Here is a 17,987-nt window from a genome sequence, read left to right as displayed (position 1 = left end):
GATGCGCGCGCACACACACACACACACGCACACACACACAGAGACAGACAGACACACACACATTTTCCAGTCTCTCAGAGGAGAACAATACATGAGGCAAAAATTGGCTTTGCATTTCTGTGCATGGAATTCTAAACTGGATTATGGTTATAGGGAATTCTGGTGGAGTTCTCGGGAGTCGGGACTCACATTGTTAGATAGTCATAAAGCATTCCATCCCAATCTTACAATCAACCAATTCTAATAAATGCATTGCATTCATTGGCACATTCAATTGCGGTTTATAATGAACAAAACGCGTGAATGGGTACATTGTTGCAAAAAAAAGTCAGAGCTCACAGTTAAGAGTGTTTCCATTGTAGACCTTTACGCACAATTTAACACGCTTGGAACGGAGTGCGTTGTCCGGGTGCTAGGGTGTCCTCGATGGGTCTCATAGGATGGCTTTGCAGAGGTGTTCGTGATGGTGTTGCCGTGGCTGCTCGTTTTGGAGCTCGTACTTTACGCAGGCTGTTTCATCTGTGGAATAATGTCCGCTGCTTCTCTGACAATCACCCAGGTACGAATGCATTAACGTTTGAAATGTCGGGAACTTTCAACCGCCTATGATACATTCTAAACTTGAGAAGTCCTTTTATCCCTGTATAAAAAAAGTATCAATAGAAATGTATTGACAACATTTCCACACATAGCCTAGGCTACTGTCTGCTGTCACCCTCCTCAAACCGACACTAGGCTATTGGTAGGCTGCTAGATGTAGAGCATACATTGGATATGTTTTTATCGTCCTCTCAACGATGGGTCAAACTTTTAGGTGCTACATCTGTTATGGAAGATTTTTATCAGACTTTCAAGAAACTTTCTCCTATATTATGTTGTCTTTTCCTGCTTTTATCTCAGAATTTGTAACACATCCCAAAACATGTGGGCTGGCCTATAATGAGAAAATAAATGAAATCAGCAGAGATAATCATGTGATCATGTGAAGTCAGTGAATATCGTTGATGACTCTTCGTTAGGCCTACCGGCTTATACAATGTCTTACTGGACTTCACCTAAATGCAAAATTGTTGCATGCAGTGACTTTGCAATAGATTAGGCTACAATTCCTCATAAAAATACTACAGTTTACTATATAATACTATATTACTTACTATAGAATTATATAGTATTCTGTAGTAAACTGTAGTATACTGTAGAATACTATACTGCACACTGGAGTATCCCTCAATTGTGTAGTTCTTATTATTGAATTTTGTAGTATACTGTAGAATAATATACTACACACTGTATCGATATGCTCATATACAGTTGAAGTCGGAAGTTTACATACACCTTAGCCAAATACATTTAAACTCTGTTTTTCACAATTCCTGACATTTAATCCCAGTAAAAATTCTTAGGTCAGTTAGGATCACCACTTTATTTTAAGAATGTGAAATGTCAGAATAATAGTAGAGAGAATTATTTATTTCAGCTTTTATTTTTTTCATCACATTCCCAGTGGGTCAGAAGTGTACATACACTCAATTAGTATTTGGTAGCATTGCCTTTAAATTGTTTAACTTGGGTCAAAAGTTTTGGGTAGTCTTCCACATGCTTCCCACAATAAGTTGGGTGAATTTTGGCCCATTCCTCCTGACAGAGCTGGTGTAACTGAGTCAAGTTTGTATGCCTCCTTGCTCACACACATTTTTTCAGTTCTGCCCACAAATATTCAATAGGATTGAGGTCCTATAGAATTGAGATTATGATGGGCACTCCAATACCATGACTTTGTTGTCCTTAAGCCATTTTGCCACAACTTTGGAAGTATGCTTGGGGTCGTTGTCCATTTGGAAGACCCACTTGCGACCAAGCTTTAACTTCCTGACTGATGTCTTTAGATGTTGCTTCAATATATCCACATAATTGTTGTTCCTCGTGATGCCATCTATTTTTTGAAGTGCACCAGTCCCTCCTGCAGCAAAGCACCCCCACAACATGATGCTGCCACCCCCGTGCTTCACGGTTGGGATGGTGTTCTTCGGCTTGCAAGCGTCCCCCTTTTCCTCCAAACATAACAACGGTCATTATGGCCAATCAGTTCTATTTTTGTTTCATCAGACCAGAGGACATTTCTCCAAAAAGTACAATCTTTGTCCCCATGTGCAGTTGCAAACAATACTCTGGCTTTTTAATGGCGGTTATGGAGCAGTGGCTTGTTCCTTGCTCAGCGGCCTTTCAGGTTATGTCCATATAGGACTCGTTTTACTGTGGATATAGATACTTTTGTACCTGTTTCCTCCAGCATCTTCACAAGGTCCTTTGCTTTTGTTCTGGGATTGATTTGCCCTTTTCGCACCAAAGTACGTTAATCTCTAGGAGACAGAACGCGTCTCCTTCCTGAGCGGTATGACGGCTGCATGGTCCCATGGGGTTTATACTTGTGTACTATTGTTTGTACAGATGAACGTTGTACCTTCAGGCATTTGGAAATTGTTCCCAAGGATGAACCAGACTTGTGGTGGTCTAAAAAAAAATACTGAGGTCTTGGCTTTTGATTTTCCCATGATGTCAAGTAACGAGGCACTGAGTTTGAAGGTAGGCCTTGAAACACATCCACAGGTACACCTCCAATTAACTCAAATCATGTAAATTAGCCTATCAGAATCTTCTAAAGCCATGACATAATTTTCTGTAAACTTCCAAGTTGTTTAAAGGCACAGTCAACTTAGTGTATGTAAACTTCTGACCCACTGGAATTGTGATACAGTGAATTATAAGTGAAATAATCTGTCTGTAAACAATTGTTGGAAAAATTACTTGTGTCATGCACACAGTAGATGTCCTAACCGACTTGCCAAAACTATAGTTTGTTAACAAGAAGTTTGTGGAGTGGTTGAAAAACGAGTTTTAATGGCTCCAACCTAAGTGTATGTAAACTTCCGACTTCAACTGTATATCATTTGCGTATGTCCTGCCCATTCCCCATCCCCCCATATCACAATTTGTGCCACTCATGACTGAAAAACCTACATGCCAAGTATATACCATATATTGTGTTCCCTACAAGTTATAGAAAAGAGCAGAAGTGCTGAACCTAACTGTGCAGACCACAGTCCTACCTAAATACTGGTTATGGACAATTTGCTATTTTAATGTTGTTCAGTAAGATTCCTCAAGGAGAAAGCCCCCTCAAAAAAAATATAATTAAAATGAGAATAAAACAAAAACACTAAAATCAAATCAAATCAAATGTATTTGTCACCTACACATGGTTAGCAGATGTTAATGCAAGTGTAGCGAAATGCTTGTGCTTCTAGTTCCGACCATGCAGTAATATCTAACAAGTAATCTACCAATTCCACAACAACTACCTTGTACACACAAGTGTAAAGGAATGAATACGAATATGTACATAAAAATATATAAATGAGTGATGGTCGAACGGCATAGGCAAGATGTAATAGCTAGTATAGAGTACAGTATATACATATGAGATGAGTAATGTAGGTTATGAGAACATTATATAAAGTGGCATTGTTTAAAGTGGCTAGTGATACATTTAATTACATCAGATGGCAAGATGCAGTAGATGGTATAGCGTACAGTATATACATATGAGATGAGTAATGTAGGGTATGTAAACATTATATAAAGTGGCTATTGATAAATTGATTACATACATTTTTCCATTATTAAAGTGGCTGGAGTTGAGTCAGTATGTTGGCAGCAGCCACTCAATGTTAGTGATGGCTGTTTAACAGTCTGATGGCCTTGAGATAGAAGCTGTTTTTTAGTCTCTCGGTCCCCGCTTTGATGCACCTGTATTGACCTCGCCTTCTCGATGATAACGGGGTGAACAGGCAGTGGCTCGGGTGGTTGTTGTCCTTGATGATCTTTTTGGCCTTCCTGTGACATCGGGTGGTGTAGGTGTCCTGGAGGACAGGTAGTTTGCACCCGGTGATGCATTGTGCAGACCTCACTACCCTCTGGAGAGCCTTACGGTTATGGGCGAAGCAGCTGCCGTACCAGGCGGTGATACAGCCCGACAGGATGCTCTCGATTGTGCATCTGTAAAAGTTTGTGAGTGTTTTTGGTGACAAGCTGAAAATCTTCAGCCTCCTGAGGTTGAAGAGGCGCTGCTGCGCCTTCTTCACCACGCTATCTGTGTGGGTGGACCATTTCAGTTTGTCCGTGATGTGTACGCCAAGGAACTTAAAACTCTCCACCCTCTCCACTACTGTCCCGTCAATGTAGATAGACAGTGAATACTACAGTATAGTTTGCAAAAACACTACAGTGCATACTATAGTTAATTGATAATGCCTGAGAAGCTGGTGTTTGAAGGATATATTGGCACGGGTGTTGTTAGGCCTGAGACTTATATATATATATATTACTATATATAAATATAGTAATACTAAAGTATACTATAGTATTTTTTCATGTGGGATTTTTATACAGATGGCATTGACTTTGAAAGGAAATGTGTTGAGAGACAGGAAAATGAAACATGAGTTCTACATTCAGAGTCCTCCCGACTGTTTCACATGGCCCAATGGCACCATATAGTCATCATCTAATGTCCTAAAAGAATATAACTAGACATTTGTGCACATTAATTAAATTTCTCAAGCATTCCTCTCCAAGTTGAATTAAGCTCTCCTGTGCATCCCTACCCAGGCCAGGAAACACAGTGAGGTCTGTGTGTGACAGACCTCACTCTGTTTCCCTGCCTATTAAGGGACGTTAATTTGAGAGCATGTGTATCTCGCCATGGCAAACCAAGCTGTCTTGCTGTTAATGTCCAGTGAAGATACTTCCCATTGTTATAGGTTGTGTAAAGTGCATTAAAACTTCTTAAGGATGCAACCTTTTTTGAAATTTTTGCCTAAAATGACATACCCAATTAAACTGCTTGTAGCTCAGGACCTGAAGCAAGGATATGTATATTCTTGATACCATTTGAAAGGAAACATTTTGAAGTTTGTGGAAATATGAAATTAATGTAGGAGAATATAACACATTAGATCTGGTAAAAGATAATACAAAGAAAGAAAACATGCGTTTTTGTTGTGGTACCATCATCTTTGAAATGCAAGAGAACGGCCATAATGTATTATTCTAGCCCAGGCGCAATTTAGAATTTGGCCACTAGATGGCAGCAGTGTATGTGCAAAGTAGACTGATCCAATGAACCATTGTATATCTGTTCATAATGTTGTAAGACTGCCCAAATGTGCCTAATTGGTTTATTAATGCATTTTCAAGTTCATAATTGTGCACTCTCCTCAAACAATAGCATGGTATTCTTTCACTGTAATAGCTACTGTAAATTGGACAGTGCAGTTAGATTAACAAGAATTTAAGCTTTCTGCCCATGTCAGATATGTCTATGTATTGGGATTTGTTTTTGTTACTTACAACCTCATGCCAATCACATTAGCCTACGTTAGCTCAACCATCCCGCGGGGGGGGGGGGGGGGGGGGGGACGACACACCGATCCCGTAGCGGTATCATTTCAATTGCATACTGTAGGATAAATGGTATAGTTATACTGAATGCATCTGTATTGTGTCATGCAGGGCCACTTTACAGGGCAGTGCATTCTTTATGGGACTGTTGAGTACAACACATCTGGCCTGATCCTGGAGAACCCCAGCCATCCCTCCCTCTGCTACTTTGTGTCAGCCATCTCTGTGTCTGTGGCCATCTATTGCTTCTGCCTCACCCTCTACTGGATCTACACCAGCTGTGTGGAAGAGGAGGTCAAGAGGTGAGAGACAGACTTTCCATGCCTAGTAGTGTGGCAGCAAAGCAGAAATGATTTGATTTGTTTGTTTTGGACTTTTTTTACTTCCTGTCCTGCACCCCCAGGGGAAGACTGTGGCTGAATGTGACTCTGGTGGTGTGTATGAAGATATTGTTTTTCCTGGCGGTGTCAGGGTGTACCCTGAGGATCGGCAGGGACCGCCTCTGTCTGTCTGCCCTCCACAACGTGCCCTCCATAACCAGGTGAGATGGCTGCCTTTTTTTCCTGTCTTCTCCTGTATCACCTCTTTGCTCAGTGCCCTCTTGTTTCTCATACCGTCTGTGAAATGTGAAATATTGTATGACGTTCTTGTTAATTTGGAGGACTTCTTTCATTTCAGTTGTGAAGAAGCCGAGAATAAAACCTGGGTCAGTCCCTACAATGGAAATCAGTTCTACACGGGCTTGTATAATGCAGAGGTCTGTCCTGACATTGTGCATATCATAATATTAACTAACACATCAAAACGTTATTGCCTTATCAGACCACAAGCTGCTTCAAAACCACAGACCATGTGTTGTCATTGTTATTTAAACCCATGTATTTTATTCTTCATCTCTGCACTCTTCTATTGTCTTTCCCAGAAGTCTGTGTGGGTGAACTTCTTCTTCTGGGTGCAGATCGTGGTGGTGGTGTTTGTCCAGAAACGTCAGGGGTTAGGCTCAAGGTCAGAATGGAGCGTATCTGAAACAGAGCCCTTCTTCCACTGTCCTGTCTGACCCCACCGACCACACCAAGCCAGATGGGTGCCATAATGGTTGTGTTCCTCTGCTCAGACGTTGCTGACGCATGCCAGATCTTACAATGCCTACATAGGTATTTTACGTATCAGCTAACCATATGTTTTAGCACGTTATAATCTGGTGCCCAACGGCACAGTCGATGACGTGGCACACAACTATTAGTTGATGCATGCAACGTCTGAGCAGGGAAACACGACCAATGTGTCCTTGCATTCAGGTCGCTGCATGCAACAACCTAGTTTTGTCCCAAGCTCAAGACAGGGATAACAGTGGGTTATAAAACCGGATGTACTCAATTATTGGTAATGTAATTAGATTCCACTGCAGTATGAAATAGCCTACCATACACATTTTACTTAATTTGACTGAATTGGCCCCAACTCTGTCATTTGGATAAGTACTTTTATTAAATATGAAACTAAGATTCCTTTTGATAAAGCCACTCAGTACTGTCACGGAAGGGAGAATGGGACCAAGGCGCAGCGGGTTGCGTGCTCAACATATTTATTATAACAATGAGAACACCATGGAAAAACAATAAACAAACTAACGACAGGAACAGAGAAGCAGGCTCAACAAAAGCAGTGCTCTCAAACAACTACCCACAAGTGACAAACAAAAACACACACCTATTTATAGGACTCCCAATCAGAGGCAACTAGAAACACCTGCCTCCAATTGAGAGTCCAGCACCCAACCTACACATAGAAAACTACCCTAGAACATACACAACACAAACAACAATGTGTTTTCCCTTTGAAATAGTGGGAATAGTACAATTAACATTGGAGGTAACTTCTTCCATTTTTGTATACTTATCAGTTTAACCAGTTAGTTACACAATTCAGTCACTTCCTGTTATGTAAAATGACCTGCTCAATGTATACTGATTGATGTAACAACTGTGAAAGTCAAACATTTCCTGTGTACTTCATGTGTTTTTGTCAGAACAAAATCTCTGTCATCGCTAAAATGTTTATTGATTATGAAGTCATTATTAATGAAGTACAGTTACATTGTTACTAATTATTTTCTAGTACTGAATATGAGTTACCATGGGAACATTTTATGAGAAAAAGGTTTGCAAATAAATACAAAATATTGTTCCAGATTCACTCCATCACAACCTTTATAAATGGCATTAACTATAGTAAGTCTCCATTCCCAACCACTGACACACAAAATAAATGTTTTGTCATACCCGTGGTATACGGTCTGCTATAAGACGGCTATCAGCCAATCAGCATTCAGGGCTCGACCCACCCAGTTTATAAATGGCATTAACTACAATAAGTCTCCATTTCCAACCACTGCCACATTCTGTCCCTCCTCTCACCATCAATCCATTCCTCTCCTCTCTGCCCTCTTCTTCACTCCCTTTCTCTCAATCTCTTACAGTTTCTTGGTGAATTTGCAAGCTAGTCTTTCTTTTTCTTCAATGGTGGCCTTGGTGTCCAGGAGCTGCACCAGCTGCCTTCGTTTGTTAAACATGTCTAGCTTTGCTGCTTCTATCTGCTGACCCAGGCCCTCCCCCCTCTGCTGAGCTATCACTAGGGCCAACTGTGTGCTCTGCTCATGGCACTCGGCCCTGTTGCCTCTGCCAACAGGCTCTACATGTTGTTCAAAACGGAATTCCCCTGCTCCTGAGACATTGTACGGGCTGGGGTAAAGTAAAATATTGAAGGGAAAATCACTGAGGATACACACTCACACTGATCTGGCAACAACCAAAGTAGAGCATAAAACATCCTACTTGGATTTGTTACTGAGGTGTAGCCTAGTGATTCAACACTATCGTAAAACCACTAAATATTAATAAACACTGAAATGTTCATGACAGCAGCATCAGTCTGATTCATCAACCCATGAGACGTCTGCAGGTAGCTTACTGTGGAGATTATCTCTCCCCAGTGCCAGTAACGTCAGCTAACACATTTCAAACACTCAGACACCTTTTCAACCACAAAAGGACAGTTTTACATTTGGCGTCATAAGTGAAGCCAAAGTAATTTGTGGATAACACGTTGCATGTGACAATAAAACATTATATTTAATTGTAACTACTTGCATAAATGCATTATAATTACATTGTGGTTACCAAAGTGATTGCATAACTGCATAGTACCACGTTTTGCTTTCAGATTTTAAACACTTTGCTCTGATTTATACAAACTCATAATACTGAATGTATGTCTATAAACTTGGAAGGGCCACTTACCAGTGTGAAAATGGAACATGTGCTGCAGCAGTTTCTTCTCTCCTCTTCACCTGAATGGTTTGTACCTACACTTAACAATTACTGGTAGAGTCCCATGCAGTTGATGTGCAGACTCTCATTTGTCATATGAAATGTGATGGGTGCTTAGCCCTTTAAAACAAGCTTAGGGTCAGAGATAGGGAGAGTAGAAGCCAAATGAAATGAGATTGGTTGCTTTGCTTTGCTTGCATGCAGACAGTCATGCATGGATGTAGTGAGAACCAAAACCAACACTTCTAATTCTTAAAAAAATATATAGATATAAATCTGGTTACAATATGTAGGTACAACAACACTGGTTACAACAACAGTAACGGTAGACCTGATGCTATTTCAAACAGTTACTGTACTTGTCACTAGAGGGAGATGTTATTTACCATATACACCGGTAGTTTATAATGGATTGCACTGTGATTCTCAGTCAATATTGAGAGCATTATTATCAGTTATCAGAACATGTAGATATATCCAGACTTACTTTATTAGTGCTTCTGTACCACCAACACCATCATAATCATCATGTTCATCAACAACAATTAGAATTTGTACTGGTAACACATTAGATACAGCAGAATGAATACATACAGGACTCTTTCAAGATAAGGTGGGGTTTTAGAGTGTTGATGGGATTGAGTTGAGTCACCCAACGCATTTAGTTGTTCGGTACCTCTGTCCTCGAACCGTGTCAATATCTTCATACTTGTAAATGTTTTTACATGGACATTCTTTGAAATGTCGGTCCACATTCACTACCATTTATCGCTTTATTGTTATTATTGTGCTGAATAATTTGTGCACCTACTGGCATGTGTGTATGCTGATGGATAGAAGTGTGTCTTCGCATGCTCAGTTTTTGGCTCTGGTCCCAAGCCTTCCGAGCATCGATCACAGATGGTGCTCCTAATGGCATCAGCTGAGCGAGGGGTGGGGGTAGTGTGAGTGTTAGTGTGAGTATGTACTCTACTGCATTAAATCCATACTTGATCATGATGTATAATTACAACAGTGGGCAGAACTGAGACATGGGAAAACCCCTTTTGAATTGTGCTGAAGGGCAAATTGCTGAGAGGGATTTTTTATTTATTAAAGAGATAATCTTAAAAGCATAAAATGGGACAATTGTGCACTTAACTCTTAAAAGATGATTTACTATATCTCTGAGGTTATATCTTGGACAATATTGTTGGCCTCTCGATCGGGCATGTTCTCGAGGAAGGCGAGTAGGTGACAAGCCTCATCACTACTAGTGTATTGGCTAAATTGATTATTTGTTTTACATCTAAAAGTAATATCAAATCTTATTACAATACTCTCTTTGTGGAATGGTACTACTCTCTTTGTGGAATGGTACTACTCTCTTTGTGGAATGGTACTACTCTCTTTGTGGAATGGTACTACTCTCTTTGTGGAATGGTACTACTCTCTTTGTGGAATGGTAATACTCTCTTTGTGGAATGGTAATACTCTCTTTGTGGAATGGTAATACTCTCTTTGTGGAATGGTAATACTCTCTTTGTGGAATGGTACTACTCTCTTTGTGGAATGGTAATACTCTCTTTGTGGAATGGTACTACTCTCTTTGTGGAATGGTAATACTCTCTTTGTGGAATGGTAATACTCTCTTTGTGGAATGGTACTACTCTCTTTGTGGAATGGTAATACTCTCTTTGTGGAATGGTAATACTCTCTTTGTGGAATGGTACTACTCTCTTTGTGGAATGGTAATACTCTCTTTGTGGAATGGTAATACTCTCTTTGTGGAATGGTAATACTCTCTTTGTGGAATGGTACTACTCTCTTTGTGGAATGGTAATACTCTCTTTGTGGAATGGTAATACTCTCTTTGTGGAATGGTAATACTCTCTTTGTGGAATGGTAATACTCTCTTTGTGGAATGGTAATACTCTCTTTGTGGAATGGTAATACTCTCTTTGTGGAATGGTAATACTCTCTTTGTGGAATGGTAATACTCTCTTTGTGGAATGGTAATACTCTCTTTGTGGAATGGTAATACTCTCTTTGTGGAATGGTACTACTCTCTTTGTGGAATGGTAATACTCTCTTTGTGGAATGGTAATACTCTCTTTGTGGAATGGTAATACTCTCTTTGTGGAATGGTAATACTCTCTTTGTGGAATGGTAATACTCTCTTTGTGGAATGGTAATTGCTTATTTTTTTATTGGCATTAGAGTTTTGCTCCGCATCTAACAGGGAGTTATGTAAGTTTACAAGTTATACAGTGCCCCTTGAATGAATCTAATAGCTTGGTGAAAAATGAACTACTCCTGATGTTAAATGCTAACTCAGCAGCTCCTTGATACTTCCATACATTCATGAACAAAGATACAAAGCGATTGTTGTTCATTGTGGACAATGGGACACAGATATTACAGTCTCTTAAGGAAGAGCAACTACATAACTGTCATTTAATCTACTGTGACACAATAGTTTTGTTTCCCTACACATTTTTCACATACAGTACTGCTTTCTCGCAGGTCTGGAAACCATGATTTTTCCATTTGTTTTCTTTCTCCTTCCTTACCCCTCTCTTTAACAACTCTTTCGATATCGCCACATATTCTTCCTCCGTCCCTGTTTTCTTCTCCTCTCCTCTCTCTAGTTTCTTGCATCATCCTGAGCCGATTTGCATATCTGCTCTACTGTACATCACCTTTGCCAATCACAGTGACTATCCTGCGTCAAGGTCCTCCCCTCCATGACAGCTCTCCTCACCATGGACAATCAACACAGGCAAGTGGAGAGCTTCCTGATAAGCTGGTGGTGTCTCTGTCACACAGGCCACTCCCTGCATGATCTCGGTCCTCACTCTCTCTAGTTCCTGCTCTCTATCCTCCTCTAGCTGCAGACTATTCTCGTCCTCTTCATATCCTTCTGACTCCAGGACCCCTCTGCTTTCTTCATTAGCCCGGCGGAGGCCCAGTCCCAGAAACCCACCACCTTCATCCCCTCTACTCCCCATCCCTGCACCAAGGCTCCGGGAGTGAAACAGGCAGGCCTGGCGCATCGTGTGCAAACGGCCCAGAGATAATCCACTGCGGCTGAGGGCTAACCTTCCTCCTCCCATCCTTCCCACTGTCCCATATGTCAAAGATCCTGCCCCCATTACCACATTTCCCCTGACTCGCGAGGGGAGCGAGGAGCTGCTGGTGGACCTGCAGCAGCGTGGGCAGCTCTGTAGGACGTAGCTGGAGCTCCGCCTCATAGGGACATGTGTTGCCCCGGTAAACGCAGAGGGAGAAGATGTTGTGTTGTTGGTGTTCAGATCCATCAGCAAGGCCTCAGAGTAACTGGGCACCATCTGCTGGTTACAGCGAATGTGCCACTCCAGTTCAGTGATGTCCACAGTGTTGACCCTCGATATGACACGTAATCTGGGGCCACCGCGTTGCCCATTCTCCTGGCCTGAGCGGTAGTTGCCCATCTCAGTGCTGTCATTGTCATTGACTTCCTCGTTCTCACCAAACAGCTTCTCCACATGGTAGTGAACATACGCCGTACGGTACTCTGACACCACACGTAGTGGCCAGGACAACATCAGGGCTGAGATCAGCCAATACATGCGCCGCCGAGAGAACCAGGGCGGCCACGCCGGGTCAGGAAAGGCCAGCATGTGCTCACGGAAGTCCACGTTCTTCAAGTGCATGCCCTCCCGTGCCTCCATGTAGTCGTCCAGACCCTCGTTCTCTGCGAAGAAGCGTGCGCGCTGAGTGAGGTAGGCGGCCTCGGCACGGGCACTGGCAAAGCTGAAACACTTGGTGAAACGAAGGCGTACAGCCGGGTGCTCCAGAAGGCCAAGCAGCTCCTTGGATACGTCCTTTACACCATGTTGGGTGTAGTCAAATTCAGAGCTGGCTGTGTGTGTGTTGACCCGCTCATGGTACACCTGTGTGGTGGTGTAAGCGTCACCATTTCGGTATCGAGTCACCTGCCGTGTCCGTCTCACATAGTGATAGCTGATGGCCTTCCACCAGATACAGGGCATGGCCTGCTGCAGCCTCTGGACCCTGTTGTACACCTTGCTGATCCTCACCCGGGCCAGAGAGGATGTTTTAGAGAAGCAGTGCCAGCACTCCACCAGGTAGACCAGATACAGCATGATCAGGAAGGCCACCGGGATGTAGACGTAGCCGTTGGAGCAGGGGCTGTCATGGTAGAGGCGGGCGCGGACGCCGTAGTAGAGGCCGTGTTCATCGACAGCCATGACGGTGACACGGGAGAAGGAGCACCATCCCAGCGTGGCGAAACAGCCGAACATCAGAAGCGTGAGGAGCAGGCACTTCCAGTGGGACTCTCGGCATAGGGACCCAGGAAGGGACTGTTTACAGGGACGCTGCTACGGGGGGAAGGGATAAGAGACAAGGTAAAGCAAATGGTGGGGGGATGGAGGGTTGGGTACAAATATGAGAAGAAATTCGGTTTAGATTTTAGAAATGAGTAAGGTCACCGAGTTTAAGTGATGGGATCAGGAGCACAGGTTTAAAGTTGGGCAAAGGAAGGGATGTGAAAGTGGAAAGGACATTGAAAAAATTATGGCGTAAGTGGTGGGAATGGGGTTTTAATGATGAGAAAACATCAAACATTATGACTTGTATGAGGGGTGATAAAAAGGAGAGGAACAGGATTGAAGGACATACAATGGGAGAGGCAAAAAAAAACAAGGAAGGGATGTTAAAACTGGATTATTCTGCAAGAAACAGAAACAGAAAAAACAGAACACATTAAGTGTATTCCATAAGAATACAGATGATTGGGCATTGATCAAAATGCATTTTATGTCAAACAACATTAATAAACATCAATGTTGTCCTCATGCTCCCCTGCTCGTCCAGGGATGGACCATTCCAGTCTCTGGAGGCATGGACACGTTTCCAGGCAGAGTGAAACCCAAACCATGCAGACCTTTTTAAACACTTGGTTTTAGTGGACACTGGATGACGCTGATGCTTTTAGACCTCATCAACAGAGAGAAAGAAGGAGAGTGCGTTCAGCTTTCTTTTTCCAGTGGAGGTTAGTGGTACTGTGGCCATTCATGCTCCCCGTGGGAGGATGCACATGGACAGTGAGCAAAGTGGAAGAGTGAAACATGCAGTGACACTCTTGGCCACACAAAGAGCATTGAAAATAACCAAAAGGCGAACAAAGACAGAGATACAGATAGATAAGAGCTGAGCTCAGAGTATCTGTCTATCTGCTTCATTTTTTTAAGCAGTCCAATGTGCCTCTCGCAGCCATGACAGTGCCCTTGCAGGGAAGGTTTGTTTTCCTAAAAGGCAGGCTGCTATCCAAACGGTAGCTCCGAGGAGGTGTGTTCCTGTTGGCAGAGTTACAGGGGTTTCATTGTGCCTGCATTACAAGGACAAGGGAGCACACTGAGTGAAAGGGAGAGACCATTTAAGTTCACCATGACCCTAGTGCCTCACTTATTACAGATGCTGTGTGTGTCTATCTATAATAATGATGGGCCAACTCTGCACTCATCCCCCACTTAAAGCCAATTAGAGAGGAAGAGATGAAGAGAGGGGGAGCGAATGAGAGAGGGATGGGTAGTTAACTATACATGATGTTTGATAATGGTCAGGGCTAGGAACATCATGCTTTTTTCACTGTGCTATTTCTCTCCCACTTGATGGCTTTTCCTTCCACTCCTTACTGACATTAGCACTATGAAACTACTTCTGTAGAAAAGTCGTTTTTGCTCCTTCTTACAGCCATAAGGACAAGGGCCACATATTCACCTATCAACTATCAAAGCAAGTAGCCAAAATGACAACCTGGACATAGGGGTAGACGTAACATAGTAAACGAAAATCTGTCACACTCAAATTAGTATGATATGTTACATTTGGTATGGTATGTATTCATTTCTGGATGTCCATCATCCATTTTGTATGTTATGTTAAGAATCACAATTTGTTGTGGCTAACGTTAGCTAGGTGGCAAGGTTAGGGTTAGCTAACATGCTAAGTAGTTGCAAAGTTGCTAAGTTTTTCGTGATGAGATTCGAACACGCAACCTTTGGATTGCTAGATTTATATGCCACCGATCCCCCAATCTATCCAACCAACCACACACCCCCCTTTTGTTTTTGCCTTAAGTAACCTTCTGTCTTTTGTAACCATACCAATCAGTAACATATCATACTCATTTGAGTGTCCTGGATTTTTGTTTACTATGTTACGTCTAGTCTATGAGACAAGCCTGAAAATGAAGAATGGTACCTGGCAGATCAATACAGAAGAGAGACAGAGTGGACAAGTATTTTCTTGTTATAGAAATAAATCCCCCCAAATGTAACATATCCTGACGCAATAACAGAAAGGTAGAGAAGATAGATTTACGTAGGTTAATATAGAGAATTTCAGTTTCACTCAACCGTTGTAAATGATTTATCAAGCCTAAGAACTACTGGCCTGAGAGACAGATTTATTGGGAATGCCTCTCAGATTACAGGCAGGCAGAAACATAATGTGAGTTTGAGTGTGTATAAATTAAAGTAGGTAAGCCTGTAGTCTGAAATTCTTTACTCTACTACATCAGAATACAATTATTCTCAAAAGTGTGTGGAAGGAAACTGACCATAGATGGCTGCAAACACAATAGAAGACACACAGCTCAATGTGGTTTGACCCAACAGGGTCGTCTTCAACTTGTAGTGATACTAGAGACCTCCCTCCCTACTTTGTTTTTGTGTGTGTGTGTGTGTGTGTAGGGGCCTGGCTTCCCTGCCTTACCCTCACTTTGAGATGAAGGGCAAAGCAGAGGAAGGGAAAACAGAGAGATGGCCTGCACACAGTTATGTACCCACATCTCTCTACTTCTCTCTAACCCCACAACATTCAATAGAGCACAAAGGCCCCTCAAGTAAAAATGTAAACCCCCCCCAAAATCACATTACCACACACAGAATTGTGCTGATTTACCCTGACAGGACATCTTGACATCAGATGTGCAAATATCAGCCATGCTCATGGGAAAGTAAGGCATTATAACACGATACATGTTGCGTATGTAAACAGGAACACTTAAGAGCATGGATATGGTTGTGTCAGAATAATACAATCCCTATCAAAACTCAATAGTGCTCTCCACTTGGCACCATCTCCAACTCTGTCTCTCATGTATCCATCACCCTGTAACATAAGATCTGAGCTTATAGCTCAGCAACTCTGACTACTACTCAGACAGACCATAATTAGCGACCTTAGACTATAATGTGGACTGATGCTATACCGTTGATTGTAATAAGTCATCCCCAGAGAAGATAAGTCTGCTAATAATGATTATGAGGAGTTTAATATTAAGCAGTTGTATGTGGCATTCATATCCTGGTACAGGCAAATAGATGACGGGGAGCTCAGTCGTTCACCTCCACTTCGACTGCAATGCAGTTGCGCCCCTCCATTAGCGAGGGGTGACTCTTCCAGTAACCTTGTAAAATGCACGCACTAAAAATAAGAACGTGACTGGACCTACTGTAAAAATAAGAACTACTGTAAAACCCAGAGGGACTCGGATACAACTCCGACCCACCAGAGATACAGAAGTCTGTTTGTGCTCAACATGTTGGTTAGTAAGAGGATAACTGTGAGCTGCCCTGATTACAGTAGAGTGGAAACTGAGGTTGAGTAACCAATTAGCTTGAAATGTCCATGCAGTGCTGGCCTAATATGACATGGATTAAATATTCATGCAGTCGGGCATTCTATATGGGTCTGGAAATGTTCCTTTTTATTAGCCTGTATACTGTAGCCTATGCAGTAGTTTCGTCCCACAACTAGGCACTACGCATCTGTAAACAACACAGTCAAATTCGGAATCGTTAATATAGATGTTAATATAAATGCCTAGTTGCGAGAGGACGCTACCTATGCACTAGCGTCCAACAATACACAATCATACACACAGGAGCGCACGCACGCACGCGCGCACACACATACACACTTCCCAAACAACCTAACCTATACTAATGCTCTACCTCTTCTCTTCTGCCCCCGTTCAGTAAGGGCGCTTGTCCGGTAACGTTCACCGCAGGCATTATTTTGTTCCTCACGAGCTACGATTTGACCGTGAGCATCGGGATCTGTCCGAGACTCCGACAATCAGGGGGGCCAGAGTCGGGACCGCCCCGCATGACAACTCAAGCCCCATGTATGAATACGATCCTCCAAAAGCAAACGTCTTCGAGCATGAAGCATCCCTCCTGCCAGGTTATTACCGCACCTCCTACCATTGCCCCAACGGCTTGATTCGATCCTGTCCTACGGGTTTTGTCACACGATCGCAGGACAGTGAGAAAAAAAAAACTATTTTCAGGTGTTGTTTCTCGGGTGTCCGTTAAGTCACCAGTGCCACATGTGGGTGTATTGTTAATTCATTGCTGTCGCCTAGCCTACTTCTCCACAGTAGCCTTCTCTATAGTAGTTCCATTGGGTCACTCCATTGGCGCCAACGTGGACTATCGAGCGGGGGAACAATGATGGGAGGAAATAAGTCGCAAGAGAGACATCGCGTTATTATTTGATAGGCGATTTAGGCTATACCTCCTGATGCAGCTATATCGGTTAAGTGCGATAGCATAGCACGCCATTTATCCGTAAATATATCTTCATCCCACCATTCAGAAATCATGTTCGCCAGATAATTTTGCTCTCCTCCCTTCTCGCTTTTGGTTCATGTGTTTATCCCGTATTCACCTGCACATTTCATCGTCTATGGTTAGAGCTGACGTCACCCAGTTACGAGACAGTCTACCGGTAAGCGCGCATCATCTTCCTAAATGCCTACATAAATGCAACATTTTAATTAGGCCTAGTTAGAGTGGCTATGTCATAGCCTAGATATTGGGGGGTGATAGTTGTTTGTTTACATAGCAGGTTAGGATAACTAAAGTAGCAGGTTAGGATAATTAACGTAGCAGGTTAGGATAACTAAAGTAGCAGGTTAGGATAACTAAAGTAGCAGGTTAGGATAACTAAAGTAGAAGGTTAGGATAATTAACGTAGCAGGTTAGGATAACTAAAGTAGCAGGTTAGGATAACTAAAGTAGAAGGTTAGGATAATTAACGTAGCAGGTTAGGATAATTAACGTAGCAGGTTAGGATAACTAAAGTAGCAGGTTAGGATAATTAATGTATTAGGTCAGGAGAACTAACGTGACAGGTTAGGAT

The 17,987-nt window shown here is 42.4% G+C and overlaps 2 protein-coding genes across 2 annotated transcripts; one reads left to right on the top strand and one right to left on the bottom strand.

Annotated features, from left to right (window-relative positions):
- The first annotated feature begins 358 nt into the window (after positions 1-358).
- Positions 359-7,063, top strand: tmem179bb (transmembrane protein 179Bb). The gene is made up of 5 exons (XM_029699310.1): positions 359-559; positions 5,572-5,762; positions 5,864-6,001; positions 6,139-6,217; positions 6,383-7,063. The coding sequence occupies exons 1-5, from the start codon at positions 464-466 to the stop codon at positions 6,515-6,517; spliced, it is 639 nt and encodes a 212-aa protein (XP_029555170.1). The 5' UTR covers positions 359-463; the 3' UTR covers positions 6,518-7,063.
- Positions 7,064-9,070: 2,007 nt separating this feature from the next.
- On the bottom strand, positions 9,071-17,618 carry LOC115154657 (transmembrane protein 151B-like). Its single transcript, XM_029701108.1, has 2 exons — positions 16,796-17,618; positions 9,071-13,153 (listed from the first exon to the last, which is right to left on the bottom strand). Exons 1-2 carry the CDS (start codon positions 16,853-16,855, stop codon positions 11,489-11,491), a joined length of 1,725 nt encoding a protein of 574 aa, XP_029556968.1. The 5' UTR covers positions 16,856-17,618; the 3' UTR covers positions 9,071-11,488.
- Positions 17,619-17,987: the final 369 nt, after the last annotated feature.

The sequence above is a fragment of the Salmo trutta genome, chromosome 19 (genome assembly GCF_901001165.1).
Source record: "Salmo trutta chromosome 19, fSalTru1.1, whole genome shotgun sequence".
NCBI lineage: Eukaryota > Metazoa > Chordata > Actinopteri > Salmoniformes > Salmonidae > Salmo > Salmo trutta.
The sequence above is the reverse complement of the archived record's forward strand: the minus strand, read 5'-3'. Positions and strand labels throughout refer to the sequence as shown.

Coding starts and splice junctions, on each gene's coding strand:
- tmem179bb (XM_029699310.1), top strand. CDS start 464: ATGGTGTTGCCGTGGCTGCTCGTTTTGGAGCTCGTACTTTACGCAGGC. Junction 6,002..6,138: donor AACGTGCCCTCCATAACCAG/GTGAGATGGCTG, acceptor CTTTCATTTCAG/TTGTGAAGAAGCCGAGAATA. Junction 6,218..6,382: donor CGGGCTTGTATAATGCAGAG/GTCTGTCCTGAC, acceptor TGTCTTTCCCAG/AAGTCTGTGTGGGTGAACTT.
- LOC115154657 (XM_029701108.1), bottom strand. CDS start 16,855: ATGCCTGCGGTGAACGTTACCGGACAAGCGCCCTTACTGAACGGGGGC. Junction 13,154..16,795: donor ACGGGGGCAGAAGAGAAGAG/GTAGAGCATTAG, acceptor TTCCCCCCGTAG/CAGCGTCCCTGTAAACAGTC.